Source organism: Rhinoraja longicauda, chromosome 2, assembly GCF_053455715.1.
Source record: "Rhinoraja longicauda isolate Sanriku21f chromosome 2, sRhiLon1.1, whole genome shotgun sequence".
Lineage (NCBI taxonomy): Eukaryota > Metazoa > Chordata > Chondrichthyes > Rajiformes > Arhynchobatidae > Rhinoraja > Rhinoraja longicauda.
Genome location: NC_135954.1, coordinates 32,467,241 through 32,490,615, shown reverse-complemented (window position 1 = coordinate 32,490,615; position 23,375 = coordinate 32,467,241). Strand labels below are relative to the sequence as shown.

At 45.1% G+C, this 23,375-nt stretch overlaps 1 protein-coding gene across 2 annotated transcripts in view; it reads left to right on the top strand.

Annotated features, from left to right (window-relative positions):
* The window catches only part of LOC144603413 (alpha-2,8-sialyltransferase 8F-like), an 80,705-nt gene that overhangs the window by 32,223 nt on the left and 25,107 nt on the right, over positions 1-23,375 (top strand). For both annotated transcript variants that reach the window (XM_078416598.1, XM_078416608.1), the window contains exons 3-4: positions 19,261-19,347; positions 22,069-22,213. In XM_078416598.1, coding sequence (XP_078272724.1) covers positions 19,261-19,347; positions 22,069-22,213 — 232 coding nt within the window. The remainder of the gene's footprint in view (positions 1-19,260; positions 19,348-22,068; positions 22,214-23,375) is intronic.

Below are 23,375 nucleotides of genomic sequence, written 5' to 3'. Positions count from 1 at the left end.
CAACAAAAAAAACGTTTCCCTTTGAAAAATTAGCAGGAACCCATCCTGTAAAATCATCCTATTCCTGAAACGAATTAAGCACATTAAACAAAGTTAAAGTTAAATCTATTGAGTCCAACGTCTACCTTTCGTGTGAATGACCATGTCCATGGCTCAGAGTTAACTCGTTCGCATGTTAGCCGACGCCCGCCGTCCACTCCGGGCCAGCTGTTTCAGGAGTTCCTTCTGCCGATAGTGTGATTAGCTCCGGCTCTCCACCACTAGGCCGCTCCTCATCCAGTGACGATGCTGGGTTTTCATTAAATTTCCTGACGGCTGGCTGCTTTCTGGACGACTTCTGCGTTGTCATTTTATGTCGGTCTGTTATTACAGCAGTAGACACAACTTAAAGTGGGAGTTGTACTATAAATAGTCTTTTATTCCTTAATCTCGATTTATCGGAGGGGAGCTCTAGCAAAACACGTCTATTACATCACATGCACACTAGCGCCCCCGTGTGATTTGCCACGTAATGGATGACGGACAGGAAAAGCCTATTGCTTTTGCCTCCCACACCCTATCACCAAGTGAGCGCAACTATGCACAGATAGAAAAGGAAGCACTCCGCATTGTGTTCGGAATCAAGAAATTCCACCCGTTTTTTCTTGGCAGACCATTCACCCTTGTGACTGATCACAAACTACTACTCACGATACTGGGTCCCAAGTCAGCTATACCTTCCATGGTGGCATCAAGGATGCAGCGCTGGGCAATTCTGTTGTCCCAGTATGATTACAAGGTGGAGTACAGAAGCTCCAAATGCAACGCAGTCGCAGATGCGTTGTACCGATTGCCCCATGAGAACTCTGATGTGGGAAGCGAGAACTCAATCTACACACTGCAAGTCGTAGATGAAGACTTTCCAGTGACTGCAACAGAAATTGCAGCTGAAACAGAGAAGGACACTGTGCTGAAGAGTGTTTATGAACAGACATTGAATGGTTGGACTGAAATCGAGTGTGGATCAAACTCGGAACTGAAGCCTTTCTATAATCGACGACATGAATTATCATGTGAGCAGGGATGCTTAAAGTGGAGTTACAGAGTGGTTGTACCAGAGTCTTTAAGAAACAAGATTATGTACGAACTTCATGCCGAACATCCTGGCATAGTAAGCATGAAGTCAATTGCTAGAAGTTTTGTGTATTGGCCTGGTATAGACAGTGACATTGAGTCACTGGTGAGCAAATGTAGCGTGTGTCAAAATTGCCGGAGTAAACCACCAAAAACACCACTGCAACCCTGGTCATGGCCAAGTAGACCGTTTCAGAGAGTTCATGTAGACTTTTGTGAAAAGGGTAATGATAATTTTCTGGTACTAGTAGATAGTCATTCCAAATGGATTGAGGCTAAGCATATGGGGTCAAGCACTACTGCTGAGCGTACCATAGACGAGTTGAGATCAATTTTTGCATGTCATGGTTTACCAGAAGAACTTGTTTCTGATAACGGACCTCAGTTTTGTTCAGAACAGTTCAAAGAGTTCATGAAGCGTAACGGGGTAAAACACACACTTGTTCATCCATACCATCCAGCCTCCAATGGGGCGGCGGAAAGGTCTGTTAGAGTAGTCAAAGAGGCTCTCAAGAAACAGGTTTAGCAGGGCAGTTCAAAGCTCAGCATGAAACATCGTTTGGCTAGTTTCTTGCTGAAGTACAGAACCACACCACACACAACTACGGGTTATTCATCTGCAGAACTGTTGATGAAGAGAAGGCTAATAATACGTCTAAGTCTAGTTCAACTAGTCTAGAAAAAATGGCGGCGCGCACGGGCAGCAGCTTTTGGCTCTCTGATATGGTGTTGTTTGATTGTATGTATAGTGAATGTTGTGTGTGTTAGAACCCGTTACCAAGCAAGATACTCCCATGTCTACAATAAGGCGGTCTTGCTAAACATTGGACTGCGGTGCCAGACCGATGTTACGAGCACTTTCCACCGAGCTCATGACATCCCGCAGAACATAGCGAGGCTACCGGGATCTACCTGGATTGCGGCCGTTCCAGGGAGGCGGCGCAGGCGGCGTTGTGAGCGCAGGAGGACGCGCGGTTGTCGAGCAGGCCTACCAGCTCGTCTGAGGAAACAGCCACACAAGCCACCGGTACCGAGCATCTTCCTCTCCAACGCCAGGTCCATCGTCCACAAAACAGACGAACTGGAGCTGCTAATCGCTGGAAACTCCAACATCCGCGACTGTTGTGTGATGATCATAACGGAGACTTGGCTACATCCGCTAATCCCGGACGCAGCAGTACAGCTAGTGGGGCGCTCTATCCACCGGCAGGACAGAAACGGCGACTCTGGTAAGAGCAGAGGAGGGGGTCTGTGTATTTACGTGCACAATGACTGGTGCACTAACAGTAACATCATATACAGCCACTGCTCTCCTGATTTGGAAGCAATGACTGTTAAGTGCAGACCCTTCTATCTGCCGCGTGAGTTCACTGTAGTACTCATTACTGCGGTTTACATACCACCAGATGCTAACGCCAGCATAGCTCTCACCCTGCTGCATGACACTGTAAACAAACAGCAACTGGCTCACCCTGAAGGAGTGCATGTCATTGCTGGGGACTTTAATAAAACTTGCTTAAGGACAGTACTCCCCAAATGTGTGCAGTATGTACAGTGTGCTACCAGGGGGGCAAACACACTGGACCATGTTTATTCCAATTTAAAGCACGCTTACAGAGCAGTACCTCTCCCACATCTGGGTCTCTCAGACCACCTCACACTGCTCCTGATCCCAGCATACATCCCACTCAGGAGGCAAACTAAGACAGACACAAAGGTTATAAGAACCTGGCCATCAGGAACACTCGCAGAGCTCCAGGACTGCTTTGCACGCACAGAATGGACTATATTTGAACACCAGGACCTAGAGGAATATACGGAAACTGTTCTGTCCTATATAAAAAGCTGCACTGATAATGTGACTGTTAACAAACACGTCCGGGTATATCCCAACCGCAAACCCTGGATGACTAGAGTGGTACAATGTCTTTTGGAAGCGCGCTACTCTGCCCTCAAGTCTGGAGACAGAGCACAATACAGCGTGGCAAGGGCAGAGCTGAGGAGGGGCATCAAAGCAGCCAAGGAGGACTACAAGAGGAAAATAGAGGACCATCTAACTCAGAACAACCCACGACAGGTGTGGCAGGGTTTACAGCAGATAACCAACTACAAGGGCAAAACATCTGTGATCTCCAGCGGGGATACCTCACTGGCAGAGGAGCTAAATCATTTCTTTGCCCGTTTTGAGACTGCAGTGCCACACACAGCCATCCTGCCCCCACCATCTATCACACCTAACACGCTCACCTTACAGGAACATCAAGTGAGACGTGTACTAAAGATGGTGGATCCAAATAAAGCAGCAGGACCTGATGGAGTACTTGGCAAAGTGCTGAAAGCTTGTGCTGACCAGCTTTCAGAGGTCCTCACAAAGATCTTTAACATCTCCCTGACACAAGCCACCATCCCATCCTGCTTAAAATCGGCTACTATTATCCCTGTCCCCAAAAAACCTGCTGTCAGTAGTCTAAATGACTACAGACCAATAGCCCTCACATCTGTTGTGATGAAATGTTTTGAAAAGCTTGTGGCACAACACATCAACGCCATCCTTCCTCCCAGCTTTGACCCTCATCAGTTTGCCTATCGAGCAAACAGATCTACAGAAGACGCCATCAATACAGCCCTCTACACTGCACTGAGCCACCTAGAGAGCCCGGGGACCTATGTAAGAATGCTTTTCATAGACTACAGCTCGGCATTGAATACGATCATCCCAGGCATACTAGTGGACAAGCTGTACAATAACCTGGGTTTCTCCCCATCCATCTGCGCCTGGATAAGAGACTTCCTCACAAACCGCCCACAATCTGTTAAGATCGGCCCCCACAGCTCCTCCACCATTACGCTTAGCATTGGCTCCCCGCAGGGCTGTGTGCTGAGCCCCATCCTCTATGCTCTGTACACACACGACTGCACTCCTATCCACCCCTCCAATTCTATCATCAAATTTGCAGACGACACAACTGTGGTCGGTCTGATCACTGGAGGGGATGAGTCTGCGTACAGAGACGAGGTCCGTGCTCTGTCCGGATGGTGCGAGGCAAATAATCTAGCACTAAACACTAGCAAGACAAAAGAAATAGTGCTGGACTTCAGGAAACAAAGAGCGGCTTCCACCCCACTTCATATAAATGGGGAGGAAGTGGAGAGGGTCTCCACCTTCAAGTTCCTAGGGACCACCATCTCCCAGGACCTCACCTGGACTGCAAATACCAAGGCGGTAGTGAAAAAGTCACAGCAGAGACTGCATTTCCTAAGAATACTTCAGAAAAACAGACTGAAGGAGAATCTGCTGGTGACCTTCTACCGCTCCACCATCGAGAGCGTACTGGCATACTGCACCACTGTGTGGTATGCTGGCTGCTCGGCTGCAGACCAGAAGGCCCTCCAAAAGGTCATCAGGACAGCAGAGAAAATCATCGGCTGTCCACTACCCTCTCTGAAGAACATCACCAGCTCGCGCTGTCTGAACAGGGCCAGAGTCATAATCAAGGACAGCACTCACCCGGGACACAAATTGTTTGTTCTCCTGCCCTCTGGGAGGCGCTATAGGAGCCTAAGGGCCAGGACAAATCGACTCAAGAACAGTTTCTTTCCCTGGGCAATAAGAACAGTGAACGGAAGCACATAATTCGGCTACTATCATTTTCAAAAAAGAAACTTTCTTTTAAGAATTTTTAAGTGTTTAACCCACTCATTATTTATTAGGATTTTAAATTGGTTTTTATATGATACTGGCATTTGTTGTGTTGGTTCGTATATCTGTGCAATTGTCTCTGCACTGTCGCACTGTTATCAGTTGTAGCATTTCTAATTTCGTTGTACCTTGTGTACAATGACAATAAATGCATATTAAATTTGCCCTCGAGAGTTGAGCAAAAACAGTTGTCAAAAAAGCCACTTTGACTTCCACAAAAAGGAGAGGAACTTCAAGCCAGATGAGCAAGTTCGTGTTCTCAGTCCTCCCAACAAGTCCAGTCGAGACAAATGGGATGTTGGGAAAATAGTGGAAGTGTGTGGAACAAAAAGATACTTAGTGGATGTTGGAGACAAGATCAAAAGTGTTCATGTGGATCAAATGATTCCAGCCAAAGATTAACCAAAAACTGAGCATGAATTCCTAATGCCTGAGTATTCATCTGAAAGTGAGTTAAAAAAGACTATTGTGGTTGATACACAAAATCCAGTTAGTACAGATAAAGAAACAGACTTGTCTAGTCAAGGTCAGTGTACTAAAATAGAGCCAAACAAGCCAACAGTTGAGGCTGCACGTACATCTGTTACGCCTGTTGCACCTGTTACTGTTAGACAATCAGGCAGGAACCGCAAACCAGTAATTAGGTTAAATTTGTAAGTTAGACAACTCACTCCACAAGTAAAACGAAAATGTGTAAATATGTAAAATAAATGTGTTATGTTTATCATTTGAAATTTTGTAAATATGGTTAAAAGTATTGGTTTAAATCAAGTATCACAACACAAATTACAACTGAGTACTTGGATTTAACACTTTAAAAAAGGGAGAGCAGTGTAATGTATCATGCATATTCATGTGCCATGTTAATTAGTGGGTATTCCTCATTAGCCGAGAATGCTGGGTAAATAAAGGCTGGCGCGATTCAGGCAACGAACGTGTGAGTGTACTTTATTTTTATTGCCGTGCTGAACATAACAGTTGATTTTGGTAAACCGAAGGTTTGGCTGATGTCTCTAACAGTTTTATTCTTGTTTCTCAGTCTCATAATGGTTTCTTTGACTTTCATTGGCATAACTTTGGTCCTCATGTTGATAAACAGCAATAAACGTTTCCAAAGATGATGGAAAGACTGGAGGAAAAACTAGGTGCTGATAGCTCTCTTATACCTGCATTACTTACACCTGAGCAATTACAAACACATGTGTCCAAAACATTATGGTGCCCTGAATTAGGGGGACTATGTATAAAGACAGCTGTAATTTCTACATGGTGAAACCAAAATGTATAAAAATACCCTTTAATAAAATCTGACAATGTGCACTTTAACCACGTGATTTTTTTTCTATTACAAATCTCAAATTATGGAGTACAGAGGCAAATAAATAAATGATGGGTCTTTGTCCTAAACATTATGGAGGGCACTGTACTTTCCACACCTCCAATCCATGTACAAGGGATTCCCAAATGTCACTTTCCATGTATGCCTTCTTTGTACACTCAAGTAATTGCTGTCAATGACATTTAGTCACTGTAAAACAACCCTGTAATTATCTTGCGAAATTTAAATACATGCCGAATTCTGTCACTCGCGCTTAGACATGGTCTGGCTGCCTGTTATAGAATTTCGACGTCAGCTCACTTTGCCAATATTTGTCCAAAAGTCTATTTGGGGCAGCACTGTGGTGCAGCGATAGAGTTGCTGCCTCACAGCGTCAGAGACCCAGATTCGACGCTGACAATGAGTGCTGTCTGTACAGAGTTTGTACGTTCTCCCCATGACCTCATGGGTTTTCTACGGGTGCTTGGGTTTTTTTCCACATTCCAAAGACATACAGGCTTTTAGGTTAATTGGCTTTGGTAAAATTGTAAATGCATTGTCCCTCGTGTGTCGGATAGTGCTCGCATACGGGGATTGCTGGTCGGCGCAGACTCAGTGGGCCGAAGGGCCACTACACTAAACTACACTAGACTGCATTTTCCTTGATCTCCACCCCCTTTCAGGTCTCGTTTTCATACCTTATACTTCCTTATTTTTGTATCTCCCTCTCCCCAGACCCTCAATCTGAAGAAGGGTCTCGACCCGAAACGTCACCCATTCCTTCTATCCACTCCAGCATTTCGTGTCCACACTAGACTAAACTACACTAAACTACATTAAACTACACTAAATTAAAGTAAACTAAACAAAAGCTACCCCAAAGAAGTTGCTGGAATTTAGAGCAGCTTTGATTTATCTGTTGAGTCTGCTTCATAAATTATGTTGGCACTGTCCAACATGTATAGGAAAAGGTTAGAGGGATATGGGCCAAACACAGGCAAATGGGACTAATGTGGATGGAGCATGATGGTCAGCAGGGACAGGTTGGGCCAAAGGGCCTGTTTCCGTGCTGTTTGACTCTGACACTATAACATGAGGCAGCATTTTTGAGAAAGGGAGGTTGAGATATATGTTTTAAATAGCAGAAGTGTCCTACTTTCAAACAGACGTTCCTAAATAATTTAAATTGGCCGGGAATACTATTTATATGGCTGGATTTTCACAGTATTATTTTTATACAGTGCAACTTCATTACACTAACATTAACAAAACCCAGGGTTTTTTCCCTCTTGAGTGGAAAAAAAAAGTTCTAATTCTTGGCAGTGTTTCTGGTGGTTTTGAATTCAGTTTATTCCAGGTAGGAAACTGATCCCACAGTGCCAACATAATTTATGAAGCAGACTCAACAGATAAATCTAAGCTTTTCCTATCCATGTTGGAGCAGAGCACAAAATAGGCCATTCATCCACTGATGGACCATTCATCAACTGATTCACTTAGTCTTAGCACAGTGGCACAGTGGTAGAGTTGCTGCCTTATCGTGCCAGGGACCCGAGTTTGATCCTGACTATGGGTGTTGTCTGTACGGAGTTTGTGACCGTGTGAGTTTTCTCAGCTGCTCCGGTTTCCTCCCACACTCCAAAGATGTGCAGGTTTGTAGGTTAAACTGGAACTAGTTTCACTGTCGTCCTGTCGTGTTTCACTGTCCGTATTACATGTTATCACCTTCCCCACAGCCAACAATGGACCATCGTGGGCTCCACCTTTCCTTGATCATCGTTGCTTTTTGCATATCTTCCATTCATTTGTTCTATGTGCCTTCTATGTCTCTTGTTTCCCTTCCCCGACTCTCAGAATGAAGAAGTGGCTTGACCCGAAAATAGACACAAAATTCAGACTCTTAGTCCAGAAGAAGTGTCTTGACCCAAAAATAGACACAAAGGAGTAACTCAGCGGAACAGGCAGCATCTCTGGAGAGAAGGAATGGGTGACGTTTCGGGTCGATACCATTCTTCAGACCTCCTATCACTTGCCTGGTTTTGTCCCACCCCGCCCTCTCTTCCATCTTAATCCCTCCCCCCCCCCACTACAATCAGTCCGAAGAAGGGTCCCGACCCGAAACATCACCTGTCAATGTCCTCCAGAGATGCTGCCTGACCTGCTGAGTTACTCCAGCCCTTTGTGAATTTTTTACTCAAAACCAAAATAGTTGGACAAAAACCAATTACAGTGCTTGTCATCGGTAAACGGTATGGGTAAACAGTACAGCAGCTTCAGATACAAGGGCAGTGATAATTTATCTAAATTGCTGACTGAATTATGCTGGTCTATCATTTGTGTGTGACAGTTTGCCCCGAGGGATTTTTATAACGAATTTAATTTATTGTCATGTGGCTTTGCTTTGCATGTTCTCGAAACACCAGATATTACTGTACATGAATACAACCAGGTCAAACGCAAGTATAATAGTTAGTTCAGAGATACAGCTCGGAAACAGGTCCTTCGGCCCACCGAGCCCGCGCCAACCAGCGATCCCTGTACACTAATATTATCCTACACACTTGGGACAATTTACAATTTTTACCAAAGCCAATTAACCAACAAGTCTGTACATCTTTGGAATGTGGGAAGAAACCGGAGCACCCAGGGAAAACCCATGCGGTCATGGAAAGAACGTACAAACTCTGTACAGACAGCTCCCGCAGTCAGGATTCAACCCGGGTCTCTGGCGCCTTAAGGCAGCAACTCTCCCACTGCGCCACTGTGCCATTGTTAGGTAGAGCAAAGGGGAAGATCCAGAGAGCAGAATATGGTTCTCAGCACTGTAACACATTGTCTGTATACATCTTATAATTACAAGCATAAGCAGCCTAAACTAGCAGGCCTCCTCTCTGGCATTAAAAACTGAATTATAAGAAGCTTTCCAAGTTTTGAAAATCAAGTGAGATTTTAAAATTCACCCATTTTTAAAATAGTTCCTTGCCTGTCTGTTTTGCTTTACTCTTAATTCAATATTCTTCTATTTTTCTCTTTCTGGTACTAAATTTCTCAGCTTTAATGTGTGCTTGTTTTCCAGTTCTGCCAACCTGCATAAGGTCCCAGTTATCACTTTTCACTTCTGGCAGCACGGGCAGAAGGCCGAGGAACTGAATGGAGTTAGCAGGCATTAATGGAGTGATTTGTCACAGACCCAGGGAAGTACTTGTTCAAGTCCCGGCCTTTGCAAATTCACAAGCACAAGTTGTGTTGTGACACTGAACAAGCTGTGGGCATCTCCTTTTTGCACAGTGGGCGCAGCAGTAGAGTCGCTGCCTTATAGCGCCAGAGATCTGGGTTCGATCCTGACCACGGGTGCTATCAGTATGGCGTTTGTACGTTCTTCCTGTGACCTGCATGGGTTTTCTCCGGGTGCATTGGTTTCATCCCACACTTCAAAGACGTACAGGTTTGTAGGTTAATTGGCTTTGGTAAAATTGAAAATTGTCCCTAGTGTGTGTAGGATAGAGTTAATGTGTGGGGATCGCTGGTAGGCACAGATTTGGTGGGCCGAAGAGCCTGTTTCCTAAAGTAAACTAAACTAAACTAGACACCGTCAAGGCAGGGAAAATGTCTGGGAGATGAGGGAGGTTTGGGGTGATTATAACCTGGAGACTCGGCTCAACAGATCAGTGCAGTGAGGGAGTGATGGGGAATGGGCGGCAGATATGTGGTCAGGCTGTGGAAAGGAGGGTGGACCTGCTGGAATTTCACAAGCTTAGAGAGAGAAGTTGGAGATGAGAGGGCAAGGTTTGAGAAGTCGTATGGCCAACTCTATTTTCTTACATCAAATGCACATGTTCCAAAGAGAACCTTATTATGAAGCAGCCACCTCAAGGATGTTGCCTGGACTTGAGGGCCTGAGCTAACGGGAGAGGTTGGACAGGCTAGGAAATAATTCCTTGGAGTGCAGGAAGCTGAGGGGTGATCTTATAAAATCATGAGGGGAAAGGATAGGGTGAATGCACAGTCACGCAACAAAAGCTTTTCACTGTACCTCGGTGCACGTGTCGACAAACTAAACTAAACTAAACTTTTACCCAAAGTAGTGGAATCAAGAACCAGAGGACATAGGTTTAAGGGGAGAGGGGCAAGAATGAATAGAAACCTGAGGGGAAACTTTTTCATTCAGAAGGTGGTTCGAATATGGATTAAATGGCGGAGTAGACTTGATGGGCCAAATGGCCTAATTCTATTCCTTTCACTTATGATTTTATGACTCTACGATGCTCTGACCTCCATGGCCTGGGATCTGCTTGAGTTTTAGTTCATTGTCACGTGTACCGAGGTACAGTGAAATGCTTTTTTGTTGTTGCGTGCTATCCAGTCAGCGAAAGACTATATGATTACAGTCAAGCCGTCCACAGAGTACAGATACGGGATAAAGGGAATAGCGTTTAGTGCAAGATAAAGTCCAGTAAAGTCCGATTAAAGATGGTCCGAGGGTCTCCAATGTGGGTCGCTTTTAGCTACCTCTGCTTCACAGATGGTTAAAGGAGACTTCAAGGGCAGCGCTTGCATGATCCCAAAGCTAGAAGATTGCCCAGCGCACTGTGCTCCTTCATGCCTTGGTATATCAAAATGTTTAGAGTTTGTGGAATCTGCTGTAAGATCATATTTCACCCTTGTGAATGATTTATTGCCTTGAAGTTGAGTTTCACGAGCCACACAATCTTGGCATTATGTGAACCAAATTCTAGGCAGGTCATTTTTGATGTTTAAATTTGGCATAAAGATGCTGGTCTCAGTGCATCTCTGTTTGGTGACCAGTTGTTTCTGGAGAAACCTCAATGGCTCAATGGTTCTTTATTACCAAGGTACAGAGAAGAACTTTTTTTTTTGCATATAGATCAGTAAGATTATTGCCATACACAAGTACAATCCCCCATGAAGTACAGAAAGCACGGAAGCAGCCTACTGGGTCCAAATGCAAGAGTCGCCTGGTTTTAGCATAATTTTCAAAGTCCCAGCTGCAGCTGACCATAAAGGCTTGGAAATAAAACAGAACAAGTCTCTGCTTTCTGAGCTTCATCTGTTCTGCAAAAGAGCTGGATTTCTGGCAAATCGTTGGTGAAAAGATAGAAATATTTATTTTAAAACTGCAAATTAAAATGATCTCTGAGAAGTCCCCCTCTGATTTCTCCTGCCCTCCTGCTCTACGACCACATTTTGACCCCTCCCCCTCTGAGAAGTACAGTGTTCAGAGAGGGTTTAGTTGAGAGATACAGCGCGGAAACAGGCCCTCCGGTCCGCGCCGACCAACGATCCCCGCATATTAACACTATCCTACACACACTAGAGGCAATTTTTACATTTACCTAGCCAATTTCCCAATGGACTGTGGGAGGAAACCAAAGATCTCAGAGAAAACCCACGCAGGTCTTGGGGAGAACGTGTAAACTCTGTACAAACAGCACCCGTAGTTGGGATCGAACCCGGGTCGCCGGCTCTGCAAGCACTGTAAGGTAGCAACTCTACCACTGCGCCACCGTGCCACCCGTTTTGAACAAACCCAGTATGAATTCACTGTGATACTGCTGCTTGATCTGATCTGTGGACGTTAGACATGATATTTTATTGCAATGGCATTTGTCTTTGTTTTCCTTGTGCTTTAAAAAAATACAATGGGTGAGCTCTTATTGAACTTATTGGATACAGTGTTGGCAGATAATTCTGGTATGCATGACCAGATAGCACAGCACTTGCCGTCCCCTGTGTAAAGAAAAAACTTGCCCTGTATATCTCCTTTAAACTTAGCCCCTCCCGGGAGTTGCATAACTCCCTTGGCTGGTGGACTGCAAGCACTGCAATGGTTCAATGGTACTTTTATTGTCACATGTGCAAAGTGCTAGTTTAGTTTAGTTTAGAGGTATAGTGTGGAAACAGGCCCTTCAGCCCACCGAGTCCACGCCGACCAGCGATCCCTACACACTAGCCCTATCCTACACACGAGGGACAATTTACAATTTTACCAAGTCAATTAACCTACAAGCCTGTACTTCTTTGGAATGTGGGAGGAAACCGGAGTACCTGAAGAAACCCCACACGAGTCATGGGGAGAACATACAAACTCCGTACAGACAGCACGCTTAGTCAGGATTGAACCCGGGTGCCTGTTGCTGTAAGGCAAAAGGTCTACCACTGCGCCTCCGTGCCGCACACAGTTTGTTGTGTCTGCAATCCTAAGCTACAGTCTTGTTTTATTCGCTGCCTTCAGGACTACTTGGAACAAAGTACGAGATGCTGCTAAAGGCATGCGTCCTGCAGTTTTTCCAAATGAGAGGGACCTTTTACTGTGACTTTGGTCACCCTTAATGGTTGGAAGGAAACGACAATCTTTACTTTAGTCAGCTGGAATATTCCTAAACCTTCCTAAACACATTTGACAAGTTTTGCCCCGACTAAACCTTTTGCACAATGACAATCCCAGTCAATATTGGGAAAATTAAAATCTCCCATGACAACTTTATTAGTCCTGCAGCTGCCTGCAATCTTCTGGGATATTTCCTCTTCTAATTCCCATTGCCTATATGGGGGCCTATAGTCCACTCCCAAAAAGGTGATCATCCCTTTCTTGTTTCTCAGCTCCACTCATATAGCCTCACTGGATGAACCATCTGTAATGTCATCTCCAACCACTGCCATGACATCCTCCTTAATCAATAAAGCAACACCCCCTCCTCTTTTACCCCCACTTCTATCTCTCCTGAAGCATCTGTACCTTGGAACATTAAGCTGCCAGTCCTGTTGCTCACTTAACCATGCCTGTAATGGCTATGATATCCCAGTTGTACGGTCCTATCCATTGCCCGGGGTTCTTCTGCCTTACCTGTCAGGTCTCTTGCATTTTTAAAAAAGTGCAATTCAAACCAACCCCCTCCCTTTCTCCTGCCTATTCTGTCCACTGAACTGTCTGTCATCACCATCCTTACCAACCTCCAGCCTCTTGCCTGGTTTGGTCCTGCATAGGATCACCCCCCCCCCCCCACCCCACACACACCAGTAACCTAGATTAAACCCACCCATGTAGCATTAGCAAGACTGGCTCCCAGGATATTGTTTCCCCTCCAGTTAAGATGTTATACCTTCAGGTGTAGGGTTTGAGCCCTCACCAGCAAGAGTGGAGATGGGTTCTGGTTCACAATTAGAACATAGAACATGGAGGTGAGAAGGAACTTTTTCAGCCAGAGAGTTGTGAATTTGTGGAATTCTCTGCCACTTAGGGCAGTGGAGGCCAAATCACTGGATGAATTTAAGAGAGAGTTAGATAGAGCTCTAGTGGCTAGCGGAATCAATGGATATGGGGAGAAGTTGGGCGCAGGTTACTGATTGTGGATGATCAGCCATGATCACAATGAATGGCGGTGCTGTCTCGAAGGGCCGAATAGATGCCACCTGCACCTATGTTTCTATGATTCTATGGAAAAGCACAGCACAGGAACAGAGCCTTCAGCCCATAATGTCTGTGCTGAACATGACGTCGAGATCATATCTGCCTCTACCACCACCCCTGGCAGTGCGTTCCAGGCACCCGCCATTCTGTGTAAAAAAAAACAACATTTGCCCTGAAAACCTCCTTTACCCTCTCACCTTCAAGACCTTCCCTTTATGGTTTGGTGTCTCCACTTTGGGGAGAAAGGTTCTGATTGTCTACCCTGTGCAAATCTTATAAACTTCCATCAGCCTCGGATGCCACAGAGAAAACATTCTAAATTTGACGAACCTATCCTTATAGCTAATACCTTCTAACCAGGCAGCATTCTGATAAGACTTCTCTGTACCCTTTCCAAAGCCTCCACATGCTTCCCATAATGAGGCTGTTCTGCATCCAATACTCCAAATGCAGCAAATGCAGCCTAATCAAAGTCCTGTAAAGCTGCAGGGTGACTTCCTGCCTACTAACCTCAATGCCCCTACTATGAAGGTAAACATATCGTATGCCTTCTTTACCACTTCATCTACTTGGTTACCGATTCTAAATTGAAATCCAGTTGGATGCGCATAGCCAGTGTGAATAATCTAATAGGCAGCTGTAATCTGCGTAAGGAAATTTCCACAGTAAAAGTTGACAAAGTAATGATTCACAGCCTGGAATATAAAGCCAAAAGTCAGGATATTGCCAAAATAAGGTTTGAGGATTAGGGTGTTAGTATTGGTATTGATTTATTATTGTCATGTGTACCAATAGACAGTAGAAAAACTCTGTTTTGTTTGCTATCCAGTCAAATCATACCATACTTGATTATATCAGGTAGTGCAAAAGAGAAAACAGAACATAATGTCAAAGCCACAAAGTAAGTGTAGTTAAAAAAAGTACAAGAGGCGCAACCAAGTAGATTGGAAGATCGGAAATACATCCTTTCCATACAAGGTTCATTTATGTGTCTCATTAAAGTGGGGAAGAAGCTTATGGAATGTTTTATTATATAATAACCTAGTTTACATAATAGTTTATCTGTTTCACATCACATCCTCTTACACTACAAGGAAAAGAGCCCCAGCCTGCTCAACCTCTCCCTATATCTCAGACCCTCGAGTCCTGGCAACATTCTCGTAAATGTTCTCTGCACCCTTTCCAATTTGACAACATTGAAGAGGTTCTCTATGGTAAACTGCCGTGGAAGGTTGGATTGCATAGAATCCAGAGGGAGCTAGCTAACTGGATACAGAATTGGGTTCATGGAAGGAAGCAGAAGGCAGTGGTGAAAGATTATGTTTCAGACTGGAGGCCTGTTACTAGTGGTGTGCCTCACAGATCAGTGCTGGGTGCTGCCCTTATCAACCACTTTATACCCAAAAACATACTTTTGGGGCGCGTCGAAAGAGGCCCGAAATAAAGGCGAGGAGTCGGGTATTTCGGGAGGTTTGATTTTATTACAGTTGTCAGACCGGTCAAGTCTGCTGGAATAACTTTGCGCCCAAAACCGTAATAAAACTGTCATAAAATCAAACCTCCCGAAATACCCGACTCCTCGCCTTTATTTCGGGCCTCTTTCGACTTACCACACTTTTATAGTTCCTTGCAGAGAACAAAGTTGTTGGAATATAAAAGTGCATTGTTGGCTCCACCTTTGCTGAGTCATCGATACAGGCTCTGCTTGTTCTGTACCTTCTCATACCTCTAGTTTCCCCTTCCCTGACTCTCAGCCTGATGAAGGGTATCAAGCCGAAACGTCACCTATTTCTTTTCTCCAGAGATGTTGCCCGACCCGCTGAGTTACTCCAGCGGTTTGTGTCTAACTTCGGTGTAAACCTGCATCTACTGTTACTTCTTACACAGACAATACTATACATGAATACAATCAAGCTAAACATAAGTACAAAAGTAAAACAAAGAGAAAGATACCAGAGTGCAGAGAACAGCTAGAAAATAGTGATAGATAGAAGTGTAAGAGAGATTTAAAAGGGTGGGCAATTGTATCGGATGACAGTCGATCCTTCTCTGGGACCCCTTTGTCCCGTCCCCCTGACATCAGTCTGAAGAAGTGTCTCGACCCGAAAAGTCACCCATTCCTTCTCTCCCGAGATGCTGCCTGACCTGCTGAGTTACTCCAGCATTTTGTGAATAAAGACCTTCGATTTGTACCAGCATCTGCAGTTATGTTCTTATACTTCTCTGGGACTAGCATGCAGGGTCATCTGTGCCCTTCCTCAGCCTGTTCTAGTTTAAACAATAAACTTTGTTTCGCAAAAGGAAGTTAAGGTAGATAAATCTCTCGAGCCTGTCAGATATATCCAAGGGCACTAGGAAGCGGGAGAAGAAATTGCGGTTGCCCGGGCTAAGATATATGAATCATCATCAGATACAGGCAAGGTGTGGGAAGACCTTGAGGGTGAGGGTGATTAATGTTGTGCTTTTCAAGAAGGGCTGTGAGGACACGTGTGGGTACTGTAGACCAATGAGCCTAAAATCACTGGTAAAAGCAATGTGCCTGGAGGGGATTCGAGGGATAAGATATACATGCATTTTGATTGACAGGGGCTGATTAAGAACAGTTGACGTGGTTTTGTACATGGGAGATAGTATCTCATGAATCTTTTTTTTTAAACAAGTAACCAAAATGGCTAATGAGGGAAAAGCCATGAAAGTTGTCAATATGGACTTCAACAAAGCCCTTAATAATGTTCCATATGGTAGGCTGCCCTGGAAGGTAAGATTGCAGGGGATCTAAGCAGAGCTAACTGAGTGGAAAGAGTATTTACTTCATGGAAGGAAGCAGAGGGAGATGACGGAAGGTTGCTTTTCAGACTAGAAGCCTATGACTAACAGTATGCTTCAGGGTTTGGCGCTGAGCCTATAGTAGTTTGGGGGGTTGGGGGGAAGGGAAACAAGAGATGTAGACGGTGATGGAGAGAGATATAGAACAAATGAATGGAAGATATGCAAAAAAAGTAATAGATACGCAAAAGTAATAAAGATATGCAAAAACGATAAAGGAAACAGGCCATTGTTAGCTGTTTGCTAGATGTAAATGAGAAGCTGGTGAATCTTGGATGGGGAGGGATGGAGAGAGAGAGGAGTGCAAGGGTTACTCGAAGTTAGAGAAATCAATACTCATACGACTGGGTTGTAAGCTACCCATTGTCTATTGTCTATAGCTAGTCTTCTAAAACATATTTTTGATGTGAACAGCCTGGACTCTTGAATAGAAATAAAACAAAGACATTTAATGCTTTGTAAAGGATTATATAGTGATCAGGCATGGGGTTAATGAGTGCTCTATTAGTTAGCCTTTACTTACTGGTTAGCAGCATTTAACCATGGACAGTTTCTTCTATAGAAAAACCCACAATTTTAAATGGTGGGGCAAACTTGGGGGCCAAGTAGTCTCCCCCTGCTATTTTCTAATGTTTCATGTGTTTTGGGCAGATGATAAGGCCAGTTGGGCCGAGTTTAGGGCTTCCGAGATGTCCTCGTTCTTCAGAAAACGGGGCTTCCCCTCCTCCATTATAGATGAGGCTCTCACTAGGGTCTCTTCTACATCCCGCAGCTCCGCTCTTGCTCCCCCTCCCCCCACTCGCAACAAGGACAGGATCCCCCTCGTTCTCACCTTCCACCCCACCAGCCAGCGGATCCAACATATCATCCACCAACATTTCCGTCACCTACAACGGGACCCCACCACTGGCCATATCTTCCCATCCCCTCCCCTCTCTGCGTTCCGCAGAGACCGTTCCCTCCGTAACTCCCTGGTCCACTCGTCCCTTCCTACCCAAACCACCCCAACCCCGGGCACTTTCCCTTGCAACCGCACGAGATGCAACACCTGTCCCTTTACCTCCCCCCTCAACTCCATCAAAGGACCCAAACAGTCTTTCCAGGTGAGACAGAGGTTCACCTGCACCTCCTCCAACCTCATCTATTGCATCCGCTGCTCTAGATGTCAACTTATTTATATCGGCGAAACCAAGCGCATGCTCGGCGATCGCTTCGCTGAGCACCTGCGCTCGGTCCGCATTAACGCAACTGATCTCCCGGTGGCCCAGCACTTTAACTCCCCCTCCCATTCCCAGTCTGACCTCTCTGTCATGGGCCTCCTCCAGTGCCATAGTGAGGCCCGCCGGAAATTGGAGGAGCAGCACCTCATATTTCGCCTGGGCAGTTTGCAGCCCGGTGGTATGAACGTCGACTTCTCCAACTTCAGATAGCTCCTCTGTCCCTCCCTTCCCCTCCTCCTTCCCAGATCTCCCTCTATCTTCTTGTCTCCACCTATATCCTTCCTTTGTCCCACCCCCGACATCAGTCTGAAGAAGGGTCTCGACCCGAAACATCACCCATTCCTTCTCTCCCGAGATGCTGCCTGACCTGCTGAGTTACTCCAGCATTTTGTGAATAAATTAATGGTTTACTCGGTTGAAATGACATTAGACAGGATGCAAACTAGGGATCTCATCAAAGAGCTGATAGAGATGTATCAACACATATCTCTCAGCCAGATTTAGTTTAGTTTATTGTCACATGTACCGAGGTACAGTGAAAAGCTTTTGTTGCATGCCAACCAGTCAGCGGAAAGATAATCCATGATTACAATCTAACTGTTTACAGCGTATAGAGCCGTGACAAGGGAACACCATTTGGTGGAAGGTAAAGCCAGCAAAGTCCTATCAAAGATAGTCCGAAGGTCACCAATAAGGTCGATAGTTCAGCCCTGCTCTCTGGTGTGGTAGGATTATGAAGTTGCCAGATAACAGCTGGGAAGAAATTGTCCCTGAATCTGGAGGTTTGCGTTTTCACACTTCTATACCTTTTGCCGGATGGTGGAGGGGAGCAGAGGGAGTGGCCAGGCTACGACTCATCCGTGATTATGCTGCTGGCCTTGCTGCGGCAGTGCGAGGTATAAATGGAGTCAAGGTTAGGGAGGTTTGTCTGATGGTCTGGGCTGCGTCCACCATTCAATGCAATTTCCTGCAGTTTTGGATGGAGCTATTCCCAAAACCAGGCTGTGAAGCATCCTGATAAAATGCTTTCTATGGTGCATCTGCAGAGGCTGGTGAGAGTTGTAGGGGACATGCTGAACTTCCTAGGGCTTCTAAGGAAGTAGAGACGTGGTGTGCTTTCTTAGTCGTTGATTCAATATGGGTGGCCCAGGAGAAGTTGTTGGTGATATTGACTCCTAGGAATTTGAAGTTTTCAACCATCTCTACTTTGGCACCGTCAATGCAAACAGGGGTAAGTGAACCACTTTGCTTCCTGAAATCGATCACTTTCTCCTTTGTCTTGCTGACATTGAGAGAAAGGTTGTTGTCTCGATACCAGGACACGAGGTTCTCAATCTTTTCCTGCACTCAGTCTCATCATTATTGTCCGGCCCACAATGGTGGTGCTGTCTGCGCATTTGAAAATTAAATTGGATTTATACATGGCTGCACAGTCGTAGGAGTAAATGAGCCACCTGTGAACAAAGGAGCATTCAGTCAGGAGATGGATAATAATTTTATATTGGATAATAATTTGTTGCATGTCACATCTTGCCCATCATGGAAAATGCTCTTGAAATCCATCCTTTGAAATATGCCTTATTTCACTTGTACCATTCTGTCAACACTACGGATTTTCCTTCCTCTTTACTTCTTCATTGTTTTGTGGTCTTAGGTTTACAGAAGATCATTATATCAAACTGTTCAAGAAAATTCAGAAATGCAGGTGGATAAAAAATTCGGAAGAGCACCAAAAGATCAGGTAATTTTCCAGTGTTAAATGATCAGTATTCCTTAAGAATTACAGTATTGTAGCTTCTTAGACTGGGATGAAGAAAAATATTTTTTGGAACAGACTTGTGGTAATTGGCTTAAAAACAACTGTCTGTGTGTGTCCAAACTTTTTTTTAAGACGGCTCTTTTAAGGATTATGTATGTTGCATTGTAAATAGCAATTTAAATATTCACAATTGTATTTATCAACATTTTGTATACAAATGTTCATAATTGTACAAAGAAGGTTCCAGATACACCAGTTTCTAAAAGATACGACTCAGTGGTCTGGAATCTAGATCCAGATGTGGTACCAAGGATAATCAGAGGTTTTTAGCCCTGAGACTTTCAAAAATAACATTTTATTCTTTGCACATAAAATACATTGTGGGTAGACAATACCATTATTGTGGGTAGAAAGTACCATTAGCAAATTTGCAGATGATTTAAAGCTGGGTGGTAGTGTGAGCTGTGAGGAAGATGCTACGAGGTTGCAGGATGACTTGGATAGGTTGTGTGAGTGGGCGGATGCATGGCAGATGCAGTTTAATGTGGATAAGTGTGAGGTTATCCACTTTGGTGGTAAGAATAAGAAGGCAGATTATTATCTGAATGGTGTTAAGTTAGGAAAAGGGGACATACAATGAGATCTGGGTGTCCTAGTGCATCAGTCACTGAAAGGAAGCATGCAGGTACAGCAGGCAGTGAGGAAAGCCAATGGAACGTTGGCCTTCATAACAAGAGGAGTTGAGTATAGGAGCAAAGAGGTCCTTCTGCAGTTATTTAGGGCCCTAGTGAGACTGCACCTGGAGTACTGTGTGCAGTTTTGGTCTCCAAAATTTGAGGAAGGATATTCTTGCTATTGAGGGCGTGCAGCGTAGGTTTACTAGGTTAATTCCCGGAATGGCAGGACTGTCATATTTTGAAAGACTGGAGCGGCTAGGCTTGTATACACTGGAATTTAGAAGGATGAGAGGGGATCTTATCGAAACGTACAAGATTATTAAGGGGTTGGACACGTTAGAGGCAGGAAACATGTTCCCAATGTTGGGGGAGTACAGAACCAGGAGCCATAGTTTAAGAATAAGGGGTCGGCCATTTAGAACGGAGATGAGGAAAAACTTTTCAGTCAAAGAGTTGTAAATCTGTGGAATTCTCTGCCTCAGAAGGCAGTGGAGGCCAATTGTCCGAATGCATTCAAGAGAGAGTTAGATAGAGCTCTTAAGGATAGCAGAGTCAGGGGGTATGGGGAGAAGGCAGGAACGGGGTACTGATTGAGAATGATCAGCCATGATCACATTGAATGATGGTGCTGGCTCGAAGGGCCGAATGGCCTACTCCTGCACCTATTGTCTATTGTCTATTTGATTAGTCTGGAGTTGAACCTGCCCATATTAGGCACCAGATTGTTTTGAGGAGAATAATGTCAGGTTGATTGGAGCATTGCATGAGGGAGGGATCGAACAAAGGAATAGGGATCCTGGGTGGACTGGCAGGAGTGAGAAAGGAACATTGGGGTTGTGGGTTACCCGAAAATGGAAATTCATTCTCCATTTACAAATCTTCCTTTATATTCATTATGCTGAGTAAATGAACCTCCACAGCCCTCTTGTGTTACGAATTTGAAAGATGCATCACTCTCTGGGTGAATATTCACAAAATGCTGGAGTAACTCAGCAGGTCAGGCAGCATCTCAGGAGAGAAGGAATAGGTGATGTTTCGGGTCGAGACCCTTCTTCAGACTGATGTCAGGGGGGCGGGACAAAGGAAGGATATAGGTGGAGAGGAAGATAGAGGGATATCTGGGAAGGGGGAGGGGAAGAGAGGGACAGAGGAACTATCTAAAGTTGGAGAAGTCGATGTTTATACCACTGGGCTGCAAGCTGCAAAATATGAGGTGCTGTTCCTCCAATTTACGGTGGGCCTCACTATGGCACTGGAGGAGGCCAATGACAGAAAGGTCAGACTGGGAATGGGAGGGGGAGTTGAAGTGCTCGGCCACCGGGAGATCAGTTTGGCCAACGCGGACCGAACGCAGGTGTTGAGCGAAGCGATCGCCGAGCCTGCGTTTGGTTTCGCCGATGTAAATAAGTTGACATCTGGAGCAGCGGATGCAATAGATGTGGTTGGAGGAGGTGCAGGTGAACCTCTGTCTCACCTGGAAAGACTGTTTGGGTCCTTGGATGGAGTTGAGGGGGGAGGTAAAGGGACAGGTGTTGCATCTCATGCGGTTGCAGGGGAAAGTGCCCGGGGTTGGGGTGGTTTGGGTAGGAAGGGACGAGTGGACCAGGGAGTTATGGAGGGAACGGTCTCTGCGGAACGCAGAAAGGGGAGGGGATGGGAAGATATGACCAGTGGTGGGGTCCCGTTGTAGGTGACGGAAATGTTGGCGGATGATTTGTTGGATCCGCTGGCTGGTGGGGTGGAAGGTGAGAATGAGGTCCTTGTTACGAGTGGGGAGAGTGGGGAGCAAGAGCAGAGCTGTGGGATGCAGAAGAGACCCTAGTGAGAGCCTCATCTATAATGGAAGAGGGGAAGCCCCGTTTCCTGAAGAATGAGGACATCTCTGACGCCCTAGAATGAGGACTTCTGACGCAAATCTTGAAATTGAACTTCGAATCTCCTAACCGCAAAGTGAAGATGCTGCTACTGGCATCATAGACGACAGTCAATGGCAGAAAACGACACCCAAAAATGTTTTGCTTTCCAGATCACAGTTGGAGAAATGCTGCAATGCATCTCGAAATTTTGTTGTTACACAAGTCAATGCACCACTGGGAACAAAAATTACTTATGAAGCAGAAACCAAAAAAACATTTGCAATTACTCAAGATACCCTCGAACTGATTCCGGAGGTAAGTTTTGTTTCATTCTGTCTGGTTGCCGATGATACAAAGCTAGGTGGCAGTGTGAACTGTGAGGAAGATGCTATGAGGTTGCAGGGTGACTTGGACAGGTTGTGTGACTGGGCGGATGCATGGCAGGTTATCCACTTTGGTGGTAAGAATAGGAAGGCAGATTATTATTTGAATAGTGTCAAGTTAGGGAAAGGGGACGTACAACGTGATCTGGGTGCCTTAGTGAATCAGTCACTGAAAGGAAGCATGCAGGTACAGCAGGCAGTGAAGAAAGCCAATGGAATGTTGGCCTTCATAACAAGAGGAGTTGAGTATAGGAGCAAAGAGGTCCTTCTGCAGTTGTACAGGACCCCAGTGAGGCCGCACCTGGAGTACTGTGTGCAGTTTTGGTCTCCAAATTTGAGGGAGGATATTCTTGCTATTGAGGGCGTGCAGCGTAGGTTTACTAGGTTAATTCCCGGAATGGCGGGACTGTCATATGTTAAAAGACTGGAGCGACTAGGTTTGTATACACTGGAATTTAGAAGGATGAGAGGGGATCTTATCGAAACGTATAAGATTATTAAGGGGTTGGACATGTTAGAGGCAGGAAACATGTTCCCAATGTTGGGGGAGTCCAGAACCAGGGGCCACAGTTTAAGAATAAGGGGTAGGCCATTTAGAACAGAGATGAGGAAAAACTTTTTTAGTCAGAGAGTTGTGAATCTGTGGAATTCTCTGCCTCAGAGGGCAGTGGATGCCAATTCTCTGAATACATTCAAGAGAGAGCTAGATAGAGCTCTTAAGGATAGCGGAGTCAGGGGGTATGGGGAGAAAGCAGGAACGGGGTACTGATTGAGAATGATCAGCCATGATCACATTGAATGGCGGTGCTGGCTCGAAGGGCCGAATGGCCTACTCCTGTACCTATTGTCTATTGTCTATTGTCTATTGTCTAATGCAGGTCTGACAAATCAGTTGGAGTTTTTTTGAGGAAGTAACAAACAGGATAGACAAAAGAGAATCAGTGAATATTGTTTACTTGGATTTTCGGAAGGCCTTGAAGGTGCCGAACACGAGGCTGTTAAACAAGGTAGGAGCCCATCGTGTGAGAAGTAAGGTACTAGCATGGTTAGAAGATTGGCCAACTGGCAGGTGGCAAAAAGCGGCAACAAAAAGG